Genomic DNA, 18,839 nt, shown 5'->3' with positions numbered 1-18,839 from the left:
CTGTGCAGATGGAAGTGCGTGTCATTTTTGTGCATCTGTATTTACGGAGACGCTGGATTGAGGAGACAGAAAATGCACTTCATGGTATCGTCCGATGGATTGAGAGTCCATCCTACCTTTCATCTCATTCTTTCTCTATATCTTGCACAAATCTTTTCTGCCGGCATTGAGTCTCCTCCCCTCCTTCTTTTCCTTCTCCCTTCCATCTTTTGTCTACTGTATTGTCTCTCATGGCGGCCTGGATTTATATGTAGTCTCCTTACAGACAATTACATAAAATCTATTGAATGAAAAAGAAAAAGGCACGCGGGCATTCATGAAATAAGGAGACAGAACTCCTTCATGCGCCTTTTTGAAGAAAGCCTGATTCCGCTAGAGAGGACCATATGTTCGACACAAATACGCCTGAATCTGAGATCTATCCCTTCGCTGTGCTTTTTAGTCGCACGCTGCGTAGCAGCTCTCTTCACCACAAAAAGATTTTCTCTGCGCAGATAGTTTGAGAATCTTGGTACCATCCCGGACAGATGCCTCGCCCATCCCATACGATTCTGGATACTTTAATACAGTTCGTTCGCACAAAAGGGCTATTTATCCAAGCCTGTAAGACCACATGTCTCTGAAGCCGATTAATGGCGATGAAGAAAACACTCGTCCTATTCTAAGTGCGCCGAAGTCGTAGAAAGATAAGGTTTGTCACGTCGCGTCAAAGCTGCGCGTGTCGCAGCACCGCAGCACCGGGACTGTCTTTGCCTATTGTTGTTGACATTTCGCTTTTTTTTTTCTTTTTTCTTTTTTTGCCACCATTTTGCCCTGACCACCCGCGTCCTTTCACTATCCTCAACTCCCTACTCCTCCCACACGCGACCCAATATGAATGACGGCGTCCCACCGCAGATTCCTATCACCTATGAGCCACGACTGATTCAACCACCACTGGCGCTCAAGCAGAGTTCGGCTTTTTCACATGGCGACATCTACATCTTTGACATTGCCGCCAACAGCTCTAACCTGGTCGTCTCAGCTTCAAATCACGAAATCAAGCTGTATAACCCAGCAACGCTCGCTATCAAAAACATCCTCAAATTTCATACGGATACCATTACCCAGGTCAAAGCTTATGGTGAGAATATCCTTATGTCCTCCTCAAAGGACGGCACAGTCGCCTGCTGGGATCTCAGAACTGAAGGAGGTCCGGTACAGGTCTTCACCAGTAAGTCATCTAATTACTCCCTAATGAGGCGACATCTTGCGTGAATTAATACCTATGTGCTTGACTAACTCAATAAAATCCCAATGGGTCATACAGCTCCGCAAAAACATGTGTTATTGTCTTTTGATATCAACTCTTCGGAACAAGTCCTCGCTGCTGGAACGGAACTCAAGGATTATGATGCGAACATTCACTTTTTCGATGCTAGGAGCAACACCTCAGCCATTATTGCGACGTATTCTGAATCCCATAGCGAGGACATTACCAACGTCAAATTTCATCCAACCAACCCTGTGCGACTGATGACCGGATCCGTTGATGGACTGATCTGTCAGTTTGATCTTACGGATATGGACGAAGAGGAGGGTCTGATGGTCGTGTCCAATACTGGCGCCAGCATCAACAAAGTAGGGTACTTTGGTCCAAATGCAGAGTACATCTACTGTCTAAGCCATATGGAGACTTTGTCTCTATGGAACAGCGATGATGCGGACGCGATCCACCACTTTGGTGACATTCGTGGTGTCAGTAACCCTGCTCTAGGATTGACATTGGATTACGGAATCGATTGCCATTTCGAAACAGAGACCGGGCGTCTGTTCTTAATCTCTGGATCGAACGAGTACGTGTACACTGCGGTGTTCTCTGGTATCTCTTTATTGCATTGACGATCGCGATACTTATTTCTATACTCTGTTAATGATTCTAGGGGTAATATCAACATCCTGCACGTTCAGACAGACTCGCTTCAACTTTGTCAAGTATTGAATGGAGGACACAGTGAGATTGTCAGGAGCACATACTGGGATTCCAAGCGAGGAATTTTATTTTCAGGGGGCGAGGACGCTAAACTTGGGCTCTGGACCTCTGCCTCAGCTATAGCCATGTCCTCGCCTCTTGCAGCCAGCGCTTCGTCAAGGCACAGCTCACCATTACAACTTAAGGTACAGACTAGGTCCTACCTCATAGCATACACTGTCTAGTGGCCATTGCATCCTGGTATCTCAACTGACATCATTCTCTCCCCTTATATAGACCGAGGGCAAGTCTGCACGGTCAAACCCATACTAGATACCGTCGCATCTGCATCAAGCATCTTAACAATAATAATAATAAAAAACTCCGTCGGAAAATATAGTGGTGACCTGGCTTCCAGGATCCAGGATCTTTTGCAGACATGTGTCATGAACTGGTGATGTCTTTGAAACAAAGAGTACTCGTTGATGCCATGCAACAATTAGGCTACAGCACAACGTGGATACGCAGGCGTGAGCCTGTTAGATGCAGAAAAACGGGGAGATTGCCATGCGCCAAGGACGGAGAGGCTCCTCAGGACCACTTGAGCAGCATATATTGAGGATCTCTGGGGCAATGCGTGGGGACATTCGAGTGATGTGGATGGGCGCACAAAGGAAGCAAAAGAAATTGGCAGGGGGGCAACAACGGATGGCCCATGGGTCGAGAGCGAAGAGCAAGAGCGAGGGCACTGTTCCACTGCCTCACCATCCCCATCGTCAACATACACCCTTCCATTATACCATTTCTCATTCAATCTCGCTTTCACATACACACACATACGCACAACCACAACCGCAACCATAATCACAACTACAACTACAACCGCAACCACAGAACACTCACTCCTTCCTTCTTTCTCCTATACCCGCCTGCTTGGTTCTTGTTTATTGGTCAGGACACAAGTCGGATTGCGCAAGACTAGACCCCTTCATTCACATCTTCACGCACTCTTCGCCTGGTACGTTTGTCATGAAAATAGGGGCCAGAGCAAGAGAGCAAGAGAACTGAGAGTGAGTCCGTAGTCTATCCATTTGCTGACCGCGGACTATCGATACCATTCTTAGTTCAATAGTCAACGCAACGGTCAAAAGCCAACCCTCAAACAGATAAAGGGAAGAACAAAGCCCGTTCGCTGAGCAGTCGGACGTACCAGGCAAGGCCTCAAAAGGAAAAGAACAAATCCCGGGTATTGGGGTAAAGACAACGTTGGCAACTTACAGCGGACGTGTTCAGGAGTAGCCAGTCCATCAGTCTCTCAGCCAAACCATGAATACCTCACGACCCTCCTCGAGGAATCAAAACTCCGTCAATCAAGGCACCGTCGCGGCCCCGGTAAGGCGTGCCAAAATCGCCAGTTCGGCGCAAATCAGTATATCGTCAGCTGCATTCCCTCCCAAAACCGGCTCCCTTCCAGCCTCCAGCACAGTTACCCCAACGAAATCCTCGCGCGGGTCGTCGTTCAACCAAACTGGAAACAATGGATACCCCACTATCAGCGCCAACAGCACCAGTAACAAAACCACCAACCCTGTTGTATTCAGCAGCAATCCAAACAGCAACAGCGCGCCACCACGCCTAGTCTCAGTACGGACACGGTCTTCCAATTCAGTGGCCACAGTGGCATCCTTTCGGAGCACCAACGGGACAAGTAGCGGTGGCAGCGGAGGTGGAAGCAGTAACAATCGCCAAGACGGCGGATCTACTACATCAGACGATGGGACCGTCTCTGAGGATTCAGATCGAGCTGGAGAGGATATGCAGCTCTTCACGGGAGGCCAAGCAGGCGTTGGTGGAGGTATCAACCTCCCATTCGGATCCTCCGGTCGCAACCCAACTTCCACTGGATCGGTAAAATTTGCAGCAGGCCCAGGTGTCGGAGGTCTGAATCGTCATAGGACATCGTCCAGCACTGTAGGACTGAGCAGTGGGGACAGCACCACACCAAGTCGTAAGCCAGTGCGGATCGCAGCAGGTGCGTTCATGAGGATCGACTCAGCCCCAAACCATCAATCCGGCTACGCCTCGACATCCTCCTCCCACTCGACCTTGGGAATCTCTAATTCTTCATCAACCACAGGAGCCCTCGTTGGAACAAGCAACCCATCTCATACCACTTCGGCATCCATGCCCTCCTGGACAACAGCTTCATCCGCCTCATCGCTGCTAGGAGGAAATCCCGTCAGAAATGGATATCCCCGAAATGGAGATGAAGGATCAATAGTCAGTATGAGTTCAGCTGTTTCGAGTTCGACGCCCACGATACGATCCACGAAGGTCAACTCCACCGGAACCACAACAGCCGCAGTCGCCAGTAAGTTAGCTGAGGAGAACCGTAGACAGGAGGAGGCAGCGAGGACAAGGCGCAAGATTGCAGACCTGGAAATTTCAAATGCCTCGCTCCTGTCGATCAACCAGTCGCTCGAAGCGACCATCCGAAAACAAGCGAGCGAAGTGCAGGAACTCAAATTACGGATGCAATCGTAAGTCGTTGTTGTTGTTTATCCAGGCGTAAGTCGACGACCTGTTTGGTGTGACATGCGATACGATACAACGCTAATTCATACTTTCCTTTACTCCCTTTTTTTCGACACACATTGTTTTGTTTACGTTTCCGCCCTGATGTTTATTTGGACAAACAAACCGCATGGGACTCTTTTTTTTCTTATAATTCACGGCAACTGTCCATCTTCACTACTGAACTTCCCCGACGTATGGATGCATTCGGAAAATCGACTGCACTCGGACTTATCACACTCATATAGGACACATTTCGGAGAACTGGGATACACTGCTGCGGATTTAGTATTAGCGCAGAGTGTCGAGGCGATCGAGCTAACCGATGCAGAAAAGCAAGATGATTTGACATTCAAACGGCTCTGTCTATCTATCGACCAAATGGTATACGAAGCGAAGCTAGCCCTAGATCAGGCAACAAAGCCCACAGGCGTCAAGGTATTGACGCTCCATGACATGTGTAAGTGGTGACTAATAGTCTGTTATTTTCCGCTGTTGCAGCAATACGAAGAATGAGGTTCTCCATTATGCTAAACGACGTTTTATGCTCTCTTTATCTTGACGCAGTTGAGAAAGAAGTTGCAGAAGAAGCCGAAGAAGAAGAGGAGGAGGAGAAGGAGGAGGAGGAGGAAGAAATCGAGTCTATTGACGCGGATGTACAGGACGGGCAAGATGAAGCACTAGAGCAGGTAGAATCACAGAACCAGAAACGGGAATTGGACATACGGGATGGAAACGCAGACAGAGATGTACTGCCACCCACACTCGACAAGAATATGATTCCGCCTGCTCTTCTGGAAACGCCCCTCAGTATGGTGAGATGAGACGAGCACCAACTGGATTTTGTTCTATCGTGATATACCATCCCTCACCCTGAATTCCATGCCGACACATATCCACTTTGTTTTTTTTTTAGCCATCGCTTTGTGTAAAATCATTTCTGACCAATCTTTCAAGCACCCTCAAAAGGTGCAACTATACCATACTGTTCATGCCCAACGAGGATAAATTGGTGAATGCGAGTAAATGTAACGCATAGCATCTTTCTCAAGCATCTTTCCAAATGTCACCCTCGAAAACAAGAAGGGGTGGTATGTGCTTCCTCATCATGATTGACTAAGCCGTCAAACGAGGGTGCAGTAAAGAAAGGCACCCCAATTCTGTTTCTGGCCGCAACAAGTGCTGTGGAGTAAGTTTATTCAAAGACGGCGCTTTTGAAATAAGGTTTATGAAACACACAGGGTGGACGTTTGAAACGCCAGGGGATATGATAAAGACATTTCCCTGTCTGTCTGTGCGCGTCCCTCTTCCAAACAGTAGAAGATTTACTCCTGGAGGGCATATTTATTAATTATTAATTTTCAATTACATTGCGTTGCAATGCTGATATCTCGCCTCTGTTTGGAGCAATGATGGGAGGCGGAGAGCAGATTTGAGTGGATGATAAAGAGCACAGCACATGCAGGAGACACATTTAAACATGCGACATGTATCCAGGATTCTTTGTCAAGATGGATGTGTCTCAAAGGGCTGTAGTTGTAGATGTCGGTAAAGAACCTCAATTCGTATGATGCACATCTTATTAAACAACCGTGCATGAACATAAACGAAAGCAACCCTGATGCACTTGAACAATGTAAAGGACGAAGGGAAATTTGAGGAGGGTCATAGCGAGACTGTGCGCGTGCGGGGCTTTGACGAAATAGTGCCGGTAGGCGTAAAGCACAGAGACAAAGCGAATGCTGTTTCGCGGCATGGATGATGCATATAGCACCCATTTGGACATGATGTGATGGAGAGGCGGGACATGCCTAGTTTCATTCATGTACCACCAACTTTCTGTGGGATAGGATAACAGGGGTCGCCGCAAGCCGCACAGGAAATTTTCTATTTCAGACAAGGTTTTGCAGCGAGACAGGGGCGGTTTCATCTCTTTTGTGTACATTCCACTGTGATTGTCTCTACCCCATTCCTGGTCTCCCTCTGCTCGTCTTCCATGCCAACCCTTTTACTATCCTCTCGTCTTCCACTTTCCACTCCTTTATTTTGTTACCTTACCTCTTTATTATCCCTCTTTGCCTACCTGTTCCTCCATCCTCCACTCACCCTGTCCTGCGTTGTCTTATTCATCCTCACTCACCTCCACGCACAGTTTCTGTGCATCTTCCTATCAGTATGCCTCGTTCTGCTGCACTTTCCGGCCATACTCTTCTCCACCTTACATACATCCTTCTATCAATATTCTATATAATCACATTTCCCTGCGCCAATGCCCAACCACCATTTCAGCCGACATCCACACTCGGAGCCGCCAGCGCGTTCGTTGAGGGTCAGGCATTTTATATTCTCGGTGGATACACTCAACTTCAGGGCAGCCCATATCTTCCACAGACTTTCATGATCGACCTTTCAGCATCGTGGACAGGAATCAACCCAGTCTACAAGCAACTAACTGACGCTCCTGCCGGCGGAGTTGCGCCCAAGCTTAGTGCTCTGAGCGGTCAGAACTGGGTCAACCTATACAGTAATACCTCCTATATCCTCGACACCAAGACCGGTAATTGGAGTCAAAGAATCACGATCGCCAGCGTCAATGAAAACGTTATAGGCTCGACAGCGGCGGATCCAGTAACCAACAATTTCTATGTACCTAATGGATACAGTGGCGCCGGTGGAGTGTCCATGCTACAGATGAACTTCCTCACTAACACCGCTGGCAGCATTCCAATGGATCCGCAATTAACTCAGCTGCAGACATATTCCGCTACATGGAGCGCCGCTATTCCGGCATTAATTCTGGTGGGAAAGGGCACATGGGCTTGGAACATTGACTTCGGTTGGAAGCAAGTGGGCCAAGGAAAGATACCCACCGGACGGTCATACTCATGCCTCGTCCCGGCCTACAGTGGAAAGAGGATGATCTTGTTCGGTGGATACGACAGCACGATCACCAGCATGAGCGACATCTATTTCCTAGATATGGATTTTATGTCTGGAACGCTGACCTGGACCAAAGGACCGGACGCCGGTGTGCCAAATGCAAGAGCAGGGCATGCGTGTGCAGTTTCGAACGACTACGTTATCATATGGGGCGGGAGCCGGGTTATCAACGGGGCTTTGCTAACTACCAGCAACACGACTCTAATCTTCAACATGAAAACCGGGAATTGGGTATCCGAATACATCGTTCCAGGGGTACCAATCAGAACCATGACAACAACCACAACAACCTCGACAGCAACTTCGACAGCTACTTCAACCACATCATCTATCTCTGAGATCTTCACCGCCGCGACAAGCCCCACCCCTACACCTGACGCCACAGCTTCATCGAGTCCTAGTCGTCTCCCTTTGATCCTGGGAACCGTTTCTGGGCTATGTCTCTTGGTCGGCAGCGTGCAAGGTTTCGTTCTTTACCGATCTTGGAGGAGACGTAAGAATAAGAAGATCGCCCCTCAAAGCAAGGGACCAGACGCCATTCCACTCCCAGGACAACCACCTTCCGATTCAGCATCGTCATACAACTTTCGCCACTCCCCACAACCAACTAATTCCAGTAGTCACGCACCCAGTACATATACATCTAGAACCTATACTACATCAAACCGAAATTACCCACTACCACCCCCTACTATCGCCGATTATGAATCCAGCTACGGGTACACGCCACCGTCATCTAGCCGTGGTTACGAACCTAGCTACCCGCTACCACCCCCATCCACCAGCGGACGATCATCCAAATTCGGCTACATGCCACCGCCGCCACCTTCCACCGTCGGCTCCTACCGGACAAAATGCAGCTCCGTGAAGCGGAAGCCGCGTGCCCCGGCTACGATCATCGGGGAGAGCGAATTCGACTATCCTAGTCATCTCGGCCCAACATCAGATTCTGGGCAGAAACGGTACCCGTCGATTATCACGGATAGTTCTCGACGGACACCGCATGCGATGCAGCAGTGGCGGGTAGATACGCCGACCCGGATAAAGAAAGCAGCTCAACGCGAGGAGGACTACAGTCCTATGCACCGCTCGTTCGATTTTACGGAAGAGGATATTCCCAAGGCAAAACGCAATGTTCAGGAAGGCCGCTTCGGCGCAAGGAGAGTTTCGCAGCATCCACATACGGCCATGCAGGGTCCGATAGAAGGGTATGCTGATAGCGCTGCGGGAGAGGAGTATTACTGCCCAGGACCGGTCTCTAGGCATCCGCACGTGGGTGTACATGTCCTGAATGGGGTGGTGGAAGGGGAGGAGGAGAAGGACGAGGATGAAGAGGAAGACGATTTCCTAAACGCTTATTATGACCCACACACCATGCCGCATCTTTCATCAAAATCCAAAAACACCAAGGCTGGCACGCCCAACTATTATAATAGGCGTAGTTAGACGACCCTGGTTCTTGTACATTATAAAACAGAGGGAAAAAAGCCAACTAATATCATAACATCGATCATATTTAAAAAAAAAAAACATTCGAGATATTCAAGCCTACAATATGTTTTGTATCCGTTGACCAGCAATTCCGGCCTTCCTTTTTTTTTTTTAGCAGAGGACCAATACAATGCGCCTTTTTTTTCAATCATTTTATTGTAGTAGTCAAAAGGGGTCATAGTTCAGGCACATACAGGAAACCCGAACACCACCACTTCTTTTTTTTTTGTTGTTTAGTTAGGAATGCCGCTGTCGAGGCAGTTCGCGCAGTAGTTCAGCGTGACCTCACACGCACCACCATTGAAGGCATGGCTACCGCATCCCTTGCATCCCTGACCCCCATAGATCGGCTGGAAGAGCGACTTGATCTGTGCACCGGTCAAATTGGGGTAATCGCCGTCGCATCGGTAGATGGCAGTGCATTTTCCGTTGACACGGGAGGTAAAAGCGTTGTAGACGGTGGTATCGGTGAAGCGGTTGAAGGCGCCGGTGCAGAGGTCTCCCATGCCCTTGTTGCACAGGCCACTGCCGTGGCAGTTGTCGCTGTAACCGGCCTCGGTGCTCGCGAGGGAGGCAGCAAGGACAACGAGGAGGGCGAGAGACTTGTACATGGTGGGATTTGGGTGAGGGAGATTTTTTTTTCCTAAGGAATGAAAATAGATGCGATGGGATTTGTTACTTGAGAGTTACTTCTGGTTGTTATATTTCCAAGGGCACCAAGATATTGTTTTGTTCGATGCTCAGTAAGTGCTGCGTGCTTACAGGTGGTGGGTGAAGTGTTTTTAGAAGGCTGCGAGCGAGGGTGATTGAGGTTGCTTGAGAAGATGTTGCTGTTGAGGATTGATGGATGCCTAGGGAGGGTGGGCGAACGACCCTTTTTATACGCCATCTGACGCGTATAGCCACTCTAAAATAAACAGAGTCTGTGTGACCAAGGACTAGTCCTATGCTTAATGGCCAATCGGCGTTCGAGGAAGGACATCGGCATGGGGGTTTTAGGGGCCTTGCCGAGTCGCATTTCAGGGAACAGATGGGGCGCGTACTTTGCAAGGTTGGTTTCATGCATTAAAGAAAAAAGGCTTAGCGAATAAAGTAGCGAGTTTGCTTCTGGAAGGGGATGTCTAGCAATTCAGTGGGCAGAGTTGGAAGCAAGGGGGAGGGAGGGAGCTTAGCAGCTAAAGATGCATATGGGAAAGGGGTAGTATCATAACGAACATAGGCTGGCTTATCCCCACCATACCGTACCTTCCACACAATGAGGATGCGCGCGAGCATTCTCACCAGCGCATCCGACCGATTGCCACCTCTGGTCACCACTTTCTCACTAAGTAAGGTGCCTGCGATGGATCCTCGCTCACCCAGGCCAACTGCTGAAGCTGATAGGTATATTACATTTAAGGCTGGGAATATAAAATTTCGGGAACTGCAGGTGGGTGAAGAGAGTGAAACTCCACGAGTGAAAATATCGTGCGGATTTCCCGTATAGCCTTTTTTTAAGTTCTTTGTATGCCGCTTGTTTACCCGAGAGGGCAACCCTGTCCCGTAGCGCTACGCAGTTGGGCTTTCGCAGTTGGGCTTTCGCAGTTATTGTCGGGGACACAAGGTGGCTGACAGACCGTCTTGGGTGTCGAGGGAAGGGGCACTGCGTTGCTCCTCTAGATTGAAACCCCTGTGGATCAAAGATGGATCAAATTCGAGACTGTCGGCGATACCTTCTTTTTTAAGCCGGCGCTGCGGGTTGGTGGGCAGACACTTCAGCACGCTAGAAGGCATCCTGGATCGCATTGCAGGCTGTGCCTCGAGAATTTTTGAGCTAGTCCGACTGGCCAAGCTCGATGATCTAATTACGTCTGCTATCCAGGGCCCTGATACCCATCAAGTCCATTGCTAGCCAGTCGCTTGCAGGTCCGTCGATGTCGGCAAGAACAGTCTCGCTAACTGGGCCCTCTTATGCATCTGCAAGTATTTTGGTGCATGCGCCCCTCTTTCTCGAATACCTCTTCCCATATGCAATGCGTGGCTAGTTTATTATCCGGCGTCAGTTAAGGGCATGCCGACAGCTCAAACTTTTTTTTTGCTACAGCAGCAGCAGTAGCAACTAGTCCTTCCTCACTAACCCAGATAGCCACGACATCACCACGGAGGAATCTATGCGGCATATGAGGGATGAGCTCTCATTTTTTTTTTTGGATATCTTGCGGGTAACTGGGCCACCGAATGCAGTCGCTTTATACGTCTCCCAGAGCTGATGTAACAGGGCCCGGTAAAAGATCCAGGGATGCGGACGTCCTCTGAGCGTTCCGCACTTGACCCGAGCCGATCTGTCTGCACGGATTAGCTCCACATCTGCAGCTGTGACCAGGAGCGGCAAATCAAAGGCGCTGACTTTTCAAACAACAAAATGCTATGGTCGACGCGATCTGTGCCCAAGAGTTTACGGTTACGACCAAGGCTACGGTGATAGGATCGAGGCCATCCAAGCGTGCTATGCAAAGCACGCCTAGAGGTTTTTTTTTTATATTCAAATTTCATCGCAGCTTTCATACGTTTTTTATGTGTTGCATATACCTCATTTTTATTCCTGCATATCTCTTAATAGTGATTGCCATTTATTCTTGCAGCTCATAATGCGACGGACATATACAGAAAAGTGGAGCTCGTTCAGACATTGATCGAATAAGAAGGGCAAAGCTCAGAGACAATCATGCAATAAAAAAAAGAAAAGAAAAGAAAATAAAAGGAGCCTAGTAAAAAGTTCTACTAGCAAAGATGCGTAGGAACGGATCGTTAAACATGGCCGCGCAAACAAAGAGCACAGTAGTACAGTGTATGGGTCGAAACCTTAATACGGTGTCCTTGACCTAAAATGGTAGACAATCAATCGAACTCAAATAAGCGCAAAGCTGCTTTGATTCAGCACAGCGGTCTTCAGTACGAACAGACGGTGTTAATCTGAAGTATGAAGAATGGTTCAGGCGACATGTTCAAAAGAGTTTCCGGCCCTCATAAAGAAGCTGATCTCGCTTGTTCATGCCAATAGAATCCCATCAAAAGGTGAGGATGGGCAAGCATATCCGAATCGAGGCGGAGATAGAAACGGCCCGTCTGGTTGCCTCTCTCAGTCCCACGTGCAACTGCATCGACCGATAAAATGCGAGGGAGCAATGCCGTTTGTGCCCCGTATCTCTGTGGGTAATCTATCTTCAGTAGTTACGAAAAATGGCATGCCATCCTCAGATTTGTTGTAGACCTGCAGATAAAGGCCATACAAACAGCACTATGCTGCCCTGAGATATTAACAAGAGAGCAGTTGTCACGATGCAGAGCTCTATGAGATGCGTCCAAGGTCCTGCTTCCGGTACTGCTATTCACGCCCAGTAGGTCTCTCTTTCGCCGCATTGAAGTCAGGGCCGAAAAGAATGTGCTGTGTGTATTGGCATATTCAGATCGGTGTTTGCTGTTAGTGCACCATCATTCTCCTGTGTCCCGACTGCGATGTATAACGCTGCCTCACTAGTTCATCAGAGCCTTCCACTCTTGTTCAGCGCATCAGATTCCTTGCCCTGGTACCTGTCATCTAGCAAAGTCCCTGCTGTCGTGATTTGCTGCATATCCTGTCATCGGAATGAGCAGCACGAACAGGCGATGCTCCTGCAGCTGACCTGAGTTGGTCTGTGAGGAGCTCCTCTCAAAGTGCCCTGTTGAATCCCGGTGTCGGTGGTTTGGCTGAGGTGCTGTATTCTTGTGGGATGGAACAGACTGTGTCAAGATGCTGAGAGGAAGTGAAGAATATCTGTGTCAAAACGAATGTACTCATATACGTTTGAACCGCAGATAGAAAGAAAGAGAACGATAAGGAAGAGAGCATGCAGCAAGAATGAATGAAAGTGAAGCAGAGAAGGAAAGCAGGGTGGTCATCACCGGGAAAAGACGAGAAAGGAGGACGAAAGGTTCCTCCAAAAAGCAGTTCCTCAGAACTCTCGAGTTTTTAGAATAGAGGATCAATTCAAACGCATGATGGGGCTTTTTTTTTTGTCTCCCTGCACAAAATCCATGTGAAGCCTTTCGCCTGCGCAACTGCCTCATCAAGAACTCCATCACCATCATCTCCCCTTTAATCCCTAGACGGTTTCTAAGACACGTAACCTACGTCTGGACGGAAAGACGTGTCTACTCCTGCTGGATCCCCCTGTTTGCGAGGAGCCAGTCATCGCGCCTACGAAAACCACGCCCACCAAGACACAGCTTCTAAATGTTTCGCCCAGGAGAAGCATGCGACTTGTTTCAATCTCCTCCGTCCAGAAATCCAGAAAACGCGACTCCCCCCATCACAACACGACATCGCTCAACAGCTCCCCTATCCGCTACCAGTGGCAGGCCCCAACCAATTCTCAACTTCGCTACGCCGATACTTCCACTAAAGTCACCCCTAAGCACAACAAGCCTGTCACCACCTCTTCTCCAGATCCTGTACCTGGCCCAGGGGGACCGCCTCTAACAAACGACAGCACTCTTCCTGCGGTCAGTCCAGTCGGTCAAGCGGACAACCCATTTTGGAGCGCTGAGTCTCCCGCCGACGCCAGCATTGGCATCGATACGTTCAAGGATGAGCATGGCAGTTCAGTCTACGCACCCCCTGAGTACAACTCCTGGCACATGTCTTCAAGAAGCTGACTTCACCCGACACTCCTTCCCCCGCCCAAGACTGAGTGGAGCCCCTTGGGAGGGACCATCGCATCAGCTGTCGGCTCTGACTGGTGCAGGGAAGCGCACCTGCAGGAAAGCAGTAGCATTCGCAGAAACTGGAACCATTGACAACAAGGAGGAGACTGACCGACCGGAACAACTTATAAAAGTACTGGACGAGAACCTTGCTACCAAGATTCGGGACATCATCACTCAATCCAACAAAAAAGGACATCTCAAACTCAGTTAGCCTTATTTCGAACGAACTGAAGATGTAATATAACATCGAGAACAAGCGGCCGCTGCAGGCCCGATTTGTGCAAGACAGTGTCTACATCTGGCCTGCTATCGGGGAATACCACCTTGCAACAAAGCCGAAAGAAGACAAGAAACAATACGAAACTGCGTTGGAATGCAATGTCCCAAAGGAGATTCTTGGTTCCAAGATCATTGCTGACAATCACAATTATCATGGCAACTTCTCGGCAGGTTTATTCGACAGGATTTTCAAACAGCTATGCATCAACCTTGGCAAATGGGATATGGTTCTTGCAATATTTTCTTGGACGGCGCTTTATACCACTTCCGCAAAATCAATAAAAAGCCTGCCAGATCCACCAAAGTGGATGATATGATCAAATGGATTCAGAATGGGGGTTATGAACAGCCGGTGACTACACGACCAGATGGAATACCAATCAAAGTGGATGTTGCAGCACATCAAAGACCTTCCCGATCGATCCAGCTATACCATTCATGACATTGCATCTGACAATGGTGGCCACTTTATATACAAACCCCCTCCTTACCATTGAAAACTCCAACCAATTGAGAATATCTGGGCCGACATCAAGCAGATGGTCGCAAGCCAAACCACAGGGAACCTGCCACACTTGAGTCTCAAGACGATGGTTGATAGACGCGTTTTAGATACACCTCCCAGTGCCTTTGTCTGTGTGTGGAAAGCTTGTGTCAGAATCGGACGAGGACAGGATGCAGCCAGTAATAGAGCAGCGCAAGCCTCCTCGACAGCAACGCCTTTTGTGGAAGGGCCTGAGGAGGAGGAGGAGGAGGAGGAGAAGGAGAAGGAGAAGGACCATGAAGAGATGGTGCTGAATGAGGATCTTATGGGAGAAGAGGCATGGACAAGAGCCCTTGAGGTGGTCAACGCTGCTGATCCCTATAAAAATGGCAACCTTTTCATTATGGAGCCGTCGTCAGAGGATGATCAAGAGAACAGCCACAATATTCACGATGGCTACGAAGCCATTGGCGATGATGGTATTGAGATTTGTATGGCCGTGGATGGCCTCAGGAAGCATAGATGTGAAGAATAGAATGGCCACACCTTAAACCCTCAAATTCACTAAGGTTCACGATGGGAGTATTGTAGCTCCATTGAGGGCTCTAAAAAACAACAGAGGGTTCCAAACATTGACATTCGCCAAACAACAAGCGCACCATATAACGCGCCCATTCAAACCTCGTCACTGGTCTATGACGAACTTCATTTGCGTTTGCCCACAACCAGTATCCGCATGCTCTTCTGGGGTTTCAGCTTTGTGCTTGTATTGCCTCATCCATCTACAACTCAACATGGAACAACCATCACACCACGCATCTCCACCTTCTTCTCCTTTCCCCTTCGCCATTGCCTCCCATCGACAAGGTGATACAGCACAATTGCATCCTCTGTTCTTTCATTGTCATCGTAGAGGATCGTGAGGATGATGAGCTGCTCCAGGTTGGATAGTAGCTGTTCGCATTCCGACTTGAATGGCATGGGGCTCATGTTGGAGGTTGACTCCGCTCATCATCATTTTTTGAGCTGTAAATGTCACAGGCATGTTGGATTGAACATTTTCAGTCCTCGAGGTGGCAGTGTTATGAAAATCGCGTTTTGGTCACAAATAACGCGCCCTAAATTGTCAAAGTTTAAAATCTCCTAATAATATGCACGGCATACATTGAACATCCTTCTGCCTGTCTTTTGCTTGTGTTATGTGTCCATCGTTTTGCCCCAGCCCAAAATAGAAAGAATAGAATGGCGAGAGCGCCTGCAATGACGCCTAGGCAAGCATCAACATCGCATTCGCCCTCATCCACTCTGAATTCCACACTCTGTCTTTCCCCTCTATAACCGCTCTTTTAGCGCTGCGCTGTTTCAATCGTACCTGAATTCTCCCCTTGTCTATGAGAACAGCACACCTTATCCACGATCGCTTTCATACCTTCGCTTGATCAACAAAAAAAAAAAACTTTGGAATCTGCTCGTTCCTCGCTTATCCCACCTTCGTCTCCACCTTCGCCATTACCTTCACCTCCAACCATGGCGAACAGCAGCAGCAAGAAGCCGCGCTGTAGCCGTTGTCGCCCTTCTGCAAATTCCTCGCTTCTCGCCGCAGCAATCCTCCTCCTCGCAAACCCTTTCACTCTCCTCTCCCAGGCACAAACATCGTCTGTACCTCTCACCGTCTCAGGTCCCGCCTTTGCCAGGACCGCCACACGTCTCTACGTCCTGGGGGGTCAATACGCCACTATCAATTATGGCCAATTCTTCTCGCTCGACCTCGCCAACTCCTGGAACAGCACCACCCCCCTCTGGACGCAGCTCAATGATGGACCCCAGCAAACCATTTTCCCCGCTGTTTTCTCCGCAGACCAAAAGACCATGGTTACCTTCCATTCGGGCAACTCAGCCTTTGCCTATCATTATTCTGTTGTTACTGGTCAATGGACTCGAGCGACAGTGCAGGCACAGTACGGAGACTATCAGGGTATCGGCGCGGTGACAGACCCTAACACTGGGTTGGTCTATCTTGCGGGTGGGTACACATCCGCCGACCGCAACTCGATGAACGTTTATAACTTTGTGACGGATACGATGTCAGCGAACGCATTGCCTCCGTCCACCACAGTTTTTCCGAATCGCGCGTATTATGCCAATGTTTGGTCACAGAAGCGGAAGAGTATCCTGTATTTTGGCGGGTATAATTCTACATTGGGTGCGATTCCAAATGGTAACACTGTAACAGAGTTTGTGCCCTCGACTTCAGCGTGGTCCACATTGGTAAGCGATCAGATATCTGCGCGACTCCTCACGACATGTGTTTTATATATCTATTTTTTACTCACCAGGTCCCCTTGCTGTTTTTTTTTTATTCTCTGGCAGGTCACATCAGGAATCGCCCCAGCAATGCGAGCAGACCTGTGCATGACATCGAGTATGTCGCCTAGTACCGCAAATATACGCAGCTGCCTAGGGCTTGTTCACTTCCGTACTATCTTAGCTTACCATTTCTCATTCTCTCTCTTCGGGATAGATGATGATGGCTCACTTATGGTAATCTATGGAGGAAGGCTGTCCAACAACACATTCAGTGGCGAAATCTTTATTTTTGACACTGTCAGCCAGACCTGGAGACAGGGCTTGACCGGCCCTCCTAGACTTTACACAGCCTGCACCATTGCCGGTACCCAGCTCTTGGTCTGGGGAGGAGTGGACTCGACAAACACGGCCGCGCCTGCGGCGGTTTTGATCTACGACCTGAACAACAACGCGTGGATCACACAATACACTCCTCCAGCATCTTATGTAGCTGCCAGGGCGTCCGAGACTATCTCGAGCTCACCAAATGCGACAAGCACGAGCTCACCCTCGAACGATGGATCATCTTCGAGCAATGCGGGAGCGACTGCAGGAGGAGTCGTTGCGGGTGTAGCGGTGCTCTGTGCGGGAGTGTTGTTCTTCGTCTTCCGACGACGACAACAACAGCACAAGGCCATCCCATTGGACACGGCGAGCGATCATATGGGTAGCGAAGGGTCCGGGTGGGCGACACCGCCGCCGGCAGTGAGTACTCATGATGAGCTTCAACAGGTGCGGACACAACTCCAGAGCCATCAGGAGCAATTGGAGTTACAAAGGAGGTTGCTGTTGTTACAGCAACAGCAACAGCAACAGCAACAGCAGTTACAGTTGCCGATCCAGCCGCAGCATCAGTATCCGGATGCGACATATAATTACCAACCGCCGATTTTCTATTCAGCAGCTGGGGGACAAACAGCAAACCCATTGGTTGCGACGACGACAGGTTCTCCACCACTAGAGTGGGATACAGCGCATGCATCGCCGGATTCGATGAAGTTGGTGCTGATGAGTGGTGGGCTGGCGGGTACAGGGTATGTGGAAGGAGGAAATAGCTATGCGGGCGCGCAGCAACAGCATCTTGGGATCATGCCTGTGGTGTATAATCCACCACCGACGACCAAAGGACCCTCGGGGGCGGCAACGGAGGGGAAAGACGAGCACGAGAGTAATTACAGGGAGAAACGTCCACTCGGCAACCCGCATGCTATTATTGAGAAGTAGACGCAGGGATGTGAGTGTTAGGAAGACAGGAACATAGAGGAGGCGAGGAAGGAAAGGGTGGGGGAAAGATAGACCGTAGTTTATTGAAGGATCGCCTGGCTAATGTTTTAATTGTTCCATACTATATCCACAATGCATCGAAATGGTCTATTCTTCACCTCTGTAGGAACAAATAAAAAAAAGCGCATGCGTTCTTGGACTTCATTCTCTTTCCTTCTTCCCTCACTCTCGTTCCTTTCTGCTTCTTCACCCCTCCAGCTCCACCATCCTTCACTGCACCCCCTCTGTTGTTGTCGCTGAAAAGCACACTGTCAAATACCCGATTGCCTTTGCAGTTCAGAGGTCAGAAACGTACAGTGGGTATGCTACTACTACTACATTAATGTGTTATTGACCGTTTGGCCATCGCTTTAGCGGTACCATTGATCCATGGCCCAAAGGAAGCAATAAGCACGTCTACAGGGAACCGATTTTCATGGCAGAAGGAGGACGGAATGAGAGCAAAAAGGGCACAGGAAGGGTGGGCGATGGCGGAGGAAATAAAGGCATGCAGTTGAGGAATCGTGCAGCTCATTCACAGGGCGTGCAAGTAAGGGCCGTGCATTTAATGGGTTGGCGTACTTGGAGAGAGCACGTGCAAATAGAGGAAAACGGGTACATCATGGCGCCAGGGCCACGGACAATGCAGCCTGTTGCACGCCTGCACGCCTGAGGGGATCTGGCTTCAACAAAAATAAAATATGATAAAAAGCCAGGGCCACGACAGTCACCCGCACACCGACATGGGACAGTGGGAGGCGAAGCAAGGCCAGCTGACAGCCTGCC

General features: G+C 49.2%; 7 protein-coding genes across 7 annotated transcripts; 6 read left to right on the top strand and 1 right to left on the bottom strand.

The window, feature by feature from the left end:
- Nucleotides 1–814: 814 nt before the first annotated feature.
- On the top strand, nt 815–2,367 carry BC939DRAFT_83999 (WD40-repeat-containing domain protein). Its single transcript, XM_051561935.1, has 4 exons — nt 815–1,213; nt 1,310–1,835; nt 1,923–2,157; nt 2,249–2,367. The coding sequence occupies exons 1-4, from the start codon at nt 874–876 to the stop codon at nt 2,282–2,284; spliced, it is 1,137 nt and encodes a 378-aa protein (XP_051414391.1). The 5' UTR covers nt 815–873; the 3' UTR covers nt 2,285–2,367.
- A 910-nt stretch (nt 2,368–3,277) lies between these two features.
- BC939DRAFT_475151 (uncharacterized protein) lies at nt 3,278–6,096 on the top strand (the record flags this gene model as incomplete). Its single annotated transcript, XM_051558475.1, has 6 exons — nt 3,278–4,322; nt 4,386–4,491; nt 4,774–4,985; nt 5,093–5,340; nt 5,442–5,547; nt 6,023–6,096. The coding sequence occupies 6 exons, from the start codon at nt 3,278–3,280 to the stop codon at nt 6,094–6,096; spliced, it is 1,791 nt and encodes a 596-aa protein (XP_051414390.1).
- An 826-nt stretch (nt 6,097–6,922) lies between these two features.
- Nucleotides 6,923–8,911, top strand: BC939DRAFT_475150 (uncharacterized protein; the record flags this gene model as incomplete). Its single annotated transcript, XM_051558474.1, has 1 exon — nt 6,923–8,911. The coding sequence occupies one exon, from the start codon at nt 6,923–6,925 to the stop codon at nt 8,909–8,911; it is 1,989 nt and encodes a 662-aa protein (XP_051414389.1).
- Nucleotides 8,912–9,059: 148 nt separating this feature from the next.
- Nucleotides 9,060–10,487, bottom strand: BC939DRAFT_444606 (meiotically up-regulated gene family-domain-containing protein). The gene is made up of 3 exons (XM_051554702.1): nt 10,202–10,487; nt 9,718–10,077; nt 9,060–9,599 (listed from the first exon to the last, which is right to left on the bottom strand). The coding sequence occupies exons 2-3, from the start codon at nt 10,016–10,018 to the stop codon at nt 9,190–9,192; spliced, it is 711 nt and encodes a 236-aa protein (XP_051414388.1). The 5' UTR covers nt 10,019–10,077; nt 10,202–10,487; the 3' UTR covers nt 9,060–9,189.
- Nucleotides 10,488–13,228: 2,741 nt separating this feature from the next.
- BC939DRAFT_501093 (uncharacterized protein) lies at nt 13,229–13,892 on the top strand (the record flags this gene model as incomplete). Its single annotated transcript, XM_051560118.1, has 2 exons — nt 13,229–13,596; nt 13,661–13,892. The coding sequence occupies 2 exons, from the start codon at nt 13,229–13,231 to the stop codon at nt 13,890–13,892; spliced, it is 600 nt and encodes a 199-aa protein (XP_051414387.1).
- A 607-nt stretch (nt 13,893–14,499) lies between these two features.
- On the top strand, nt 14,500–14,979 carry BC939DRAFT_501092 (uncharacterized protein; the record flags this gene model as incomplete). The annotated part of the gene is made up of 1 exon (XM_051560117.1): nt 14,500–14,979. The coding sequence occupies one exon, from the start codon at nt 14,500–14,502 to the stop codon at nt 14,977–14,979; it is 480 nt and encodes a 159-aa protein (XP_051414386.1).
- Nucleotides 14,980–15,971: 992 nt separating this feature from the next.
- On the top strand, nt 15,972–17,751 carry BC939DRAFT_475146 (uncharacterized protein; the record flags this gene model as incomplete). Its single annotated transcript, XM_051558473.1, has 4 exons — nt 15,972–16,528; nt 16,678–16,712; nt 16,999–17,495; nt 17,737–17,751. The coding sequence occupies 4 exons, from the start codon at nt 15,972–15,974 to the stop codon at nt 17,749–17,751; spliced, it is 1,104 nt and encodes a 367-aa protein (XP_051414385.1).
- Nucleotides 17,752–18,839: the final 1,088 nt, after the last annotated feature.

The sequence above is a fragment of the Gamsiella multidivaricata genome (assembly GCF_025024155.1).
Source record: "Gamsiella multidivaricata strain RSA 2152 chromosome Unknown BC939scaffold_17, whole genome shotgun sequence".
In the NCBI taxonomy this organism is placed as follows: domain Eukaryota; kingdom Fungi; phylum Mortierellomycota; class Mortierellomycetes; order Mortierellales; family Mortierellaceae; genus Gamsiella; species Gamsiella multidivaricata.
Note: the sequence above shows the minus strand (reverse complement) of the source record. Positions and strands in the feature narration are given on the sequence as shown.

Coding starts and splice junctions, on each gene's coding strand:
- BC939DRAFT_83999 (XM_051561935.1), top strand. CDS start 874: ATGAATGACGGCGTCCCACCGCAGATTCCTATCACCTATGAGCCACGA. Junction 1,214..1,309: donor TCCGGTACAGGTCTTCACCA/GTAAGTCATCTA, acceptor TGGGTCATACAG/CTCCGCAAAAACATGTGTTA. Junction 2,158..2,248: donor GCTCACCATTACAACTTAAG/GTACAGACTAGG, acceptor CCCCTTATATAG/ACCGAGGGCAAGTCTGCACG.
- BC939DRAFT_444606 (XM_051554702.1), bottom strand. CDS start 10,018: ATGAAACCAACCTTGCAAAGTACGCGCCCCATCTGTTCCCTGAAATGC. Junction 9,600..9,717: donor AACACTTCACCCACCACCTG/TAAGCACGCAGC, acceptor TTCATTCCTTAG/GAAAAAAAAATCTCCCTCAC.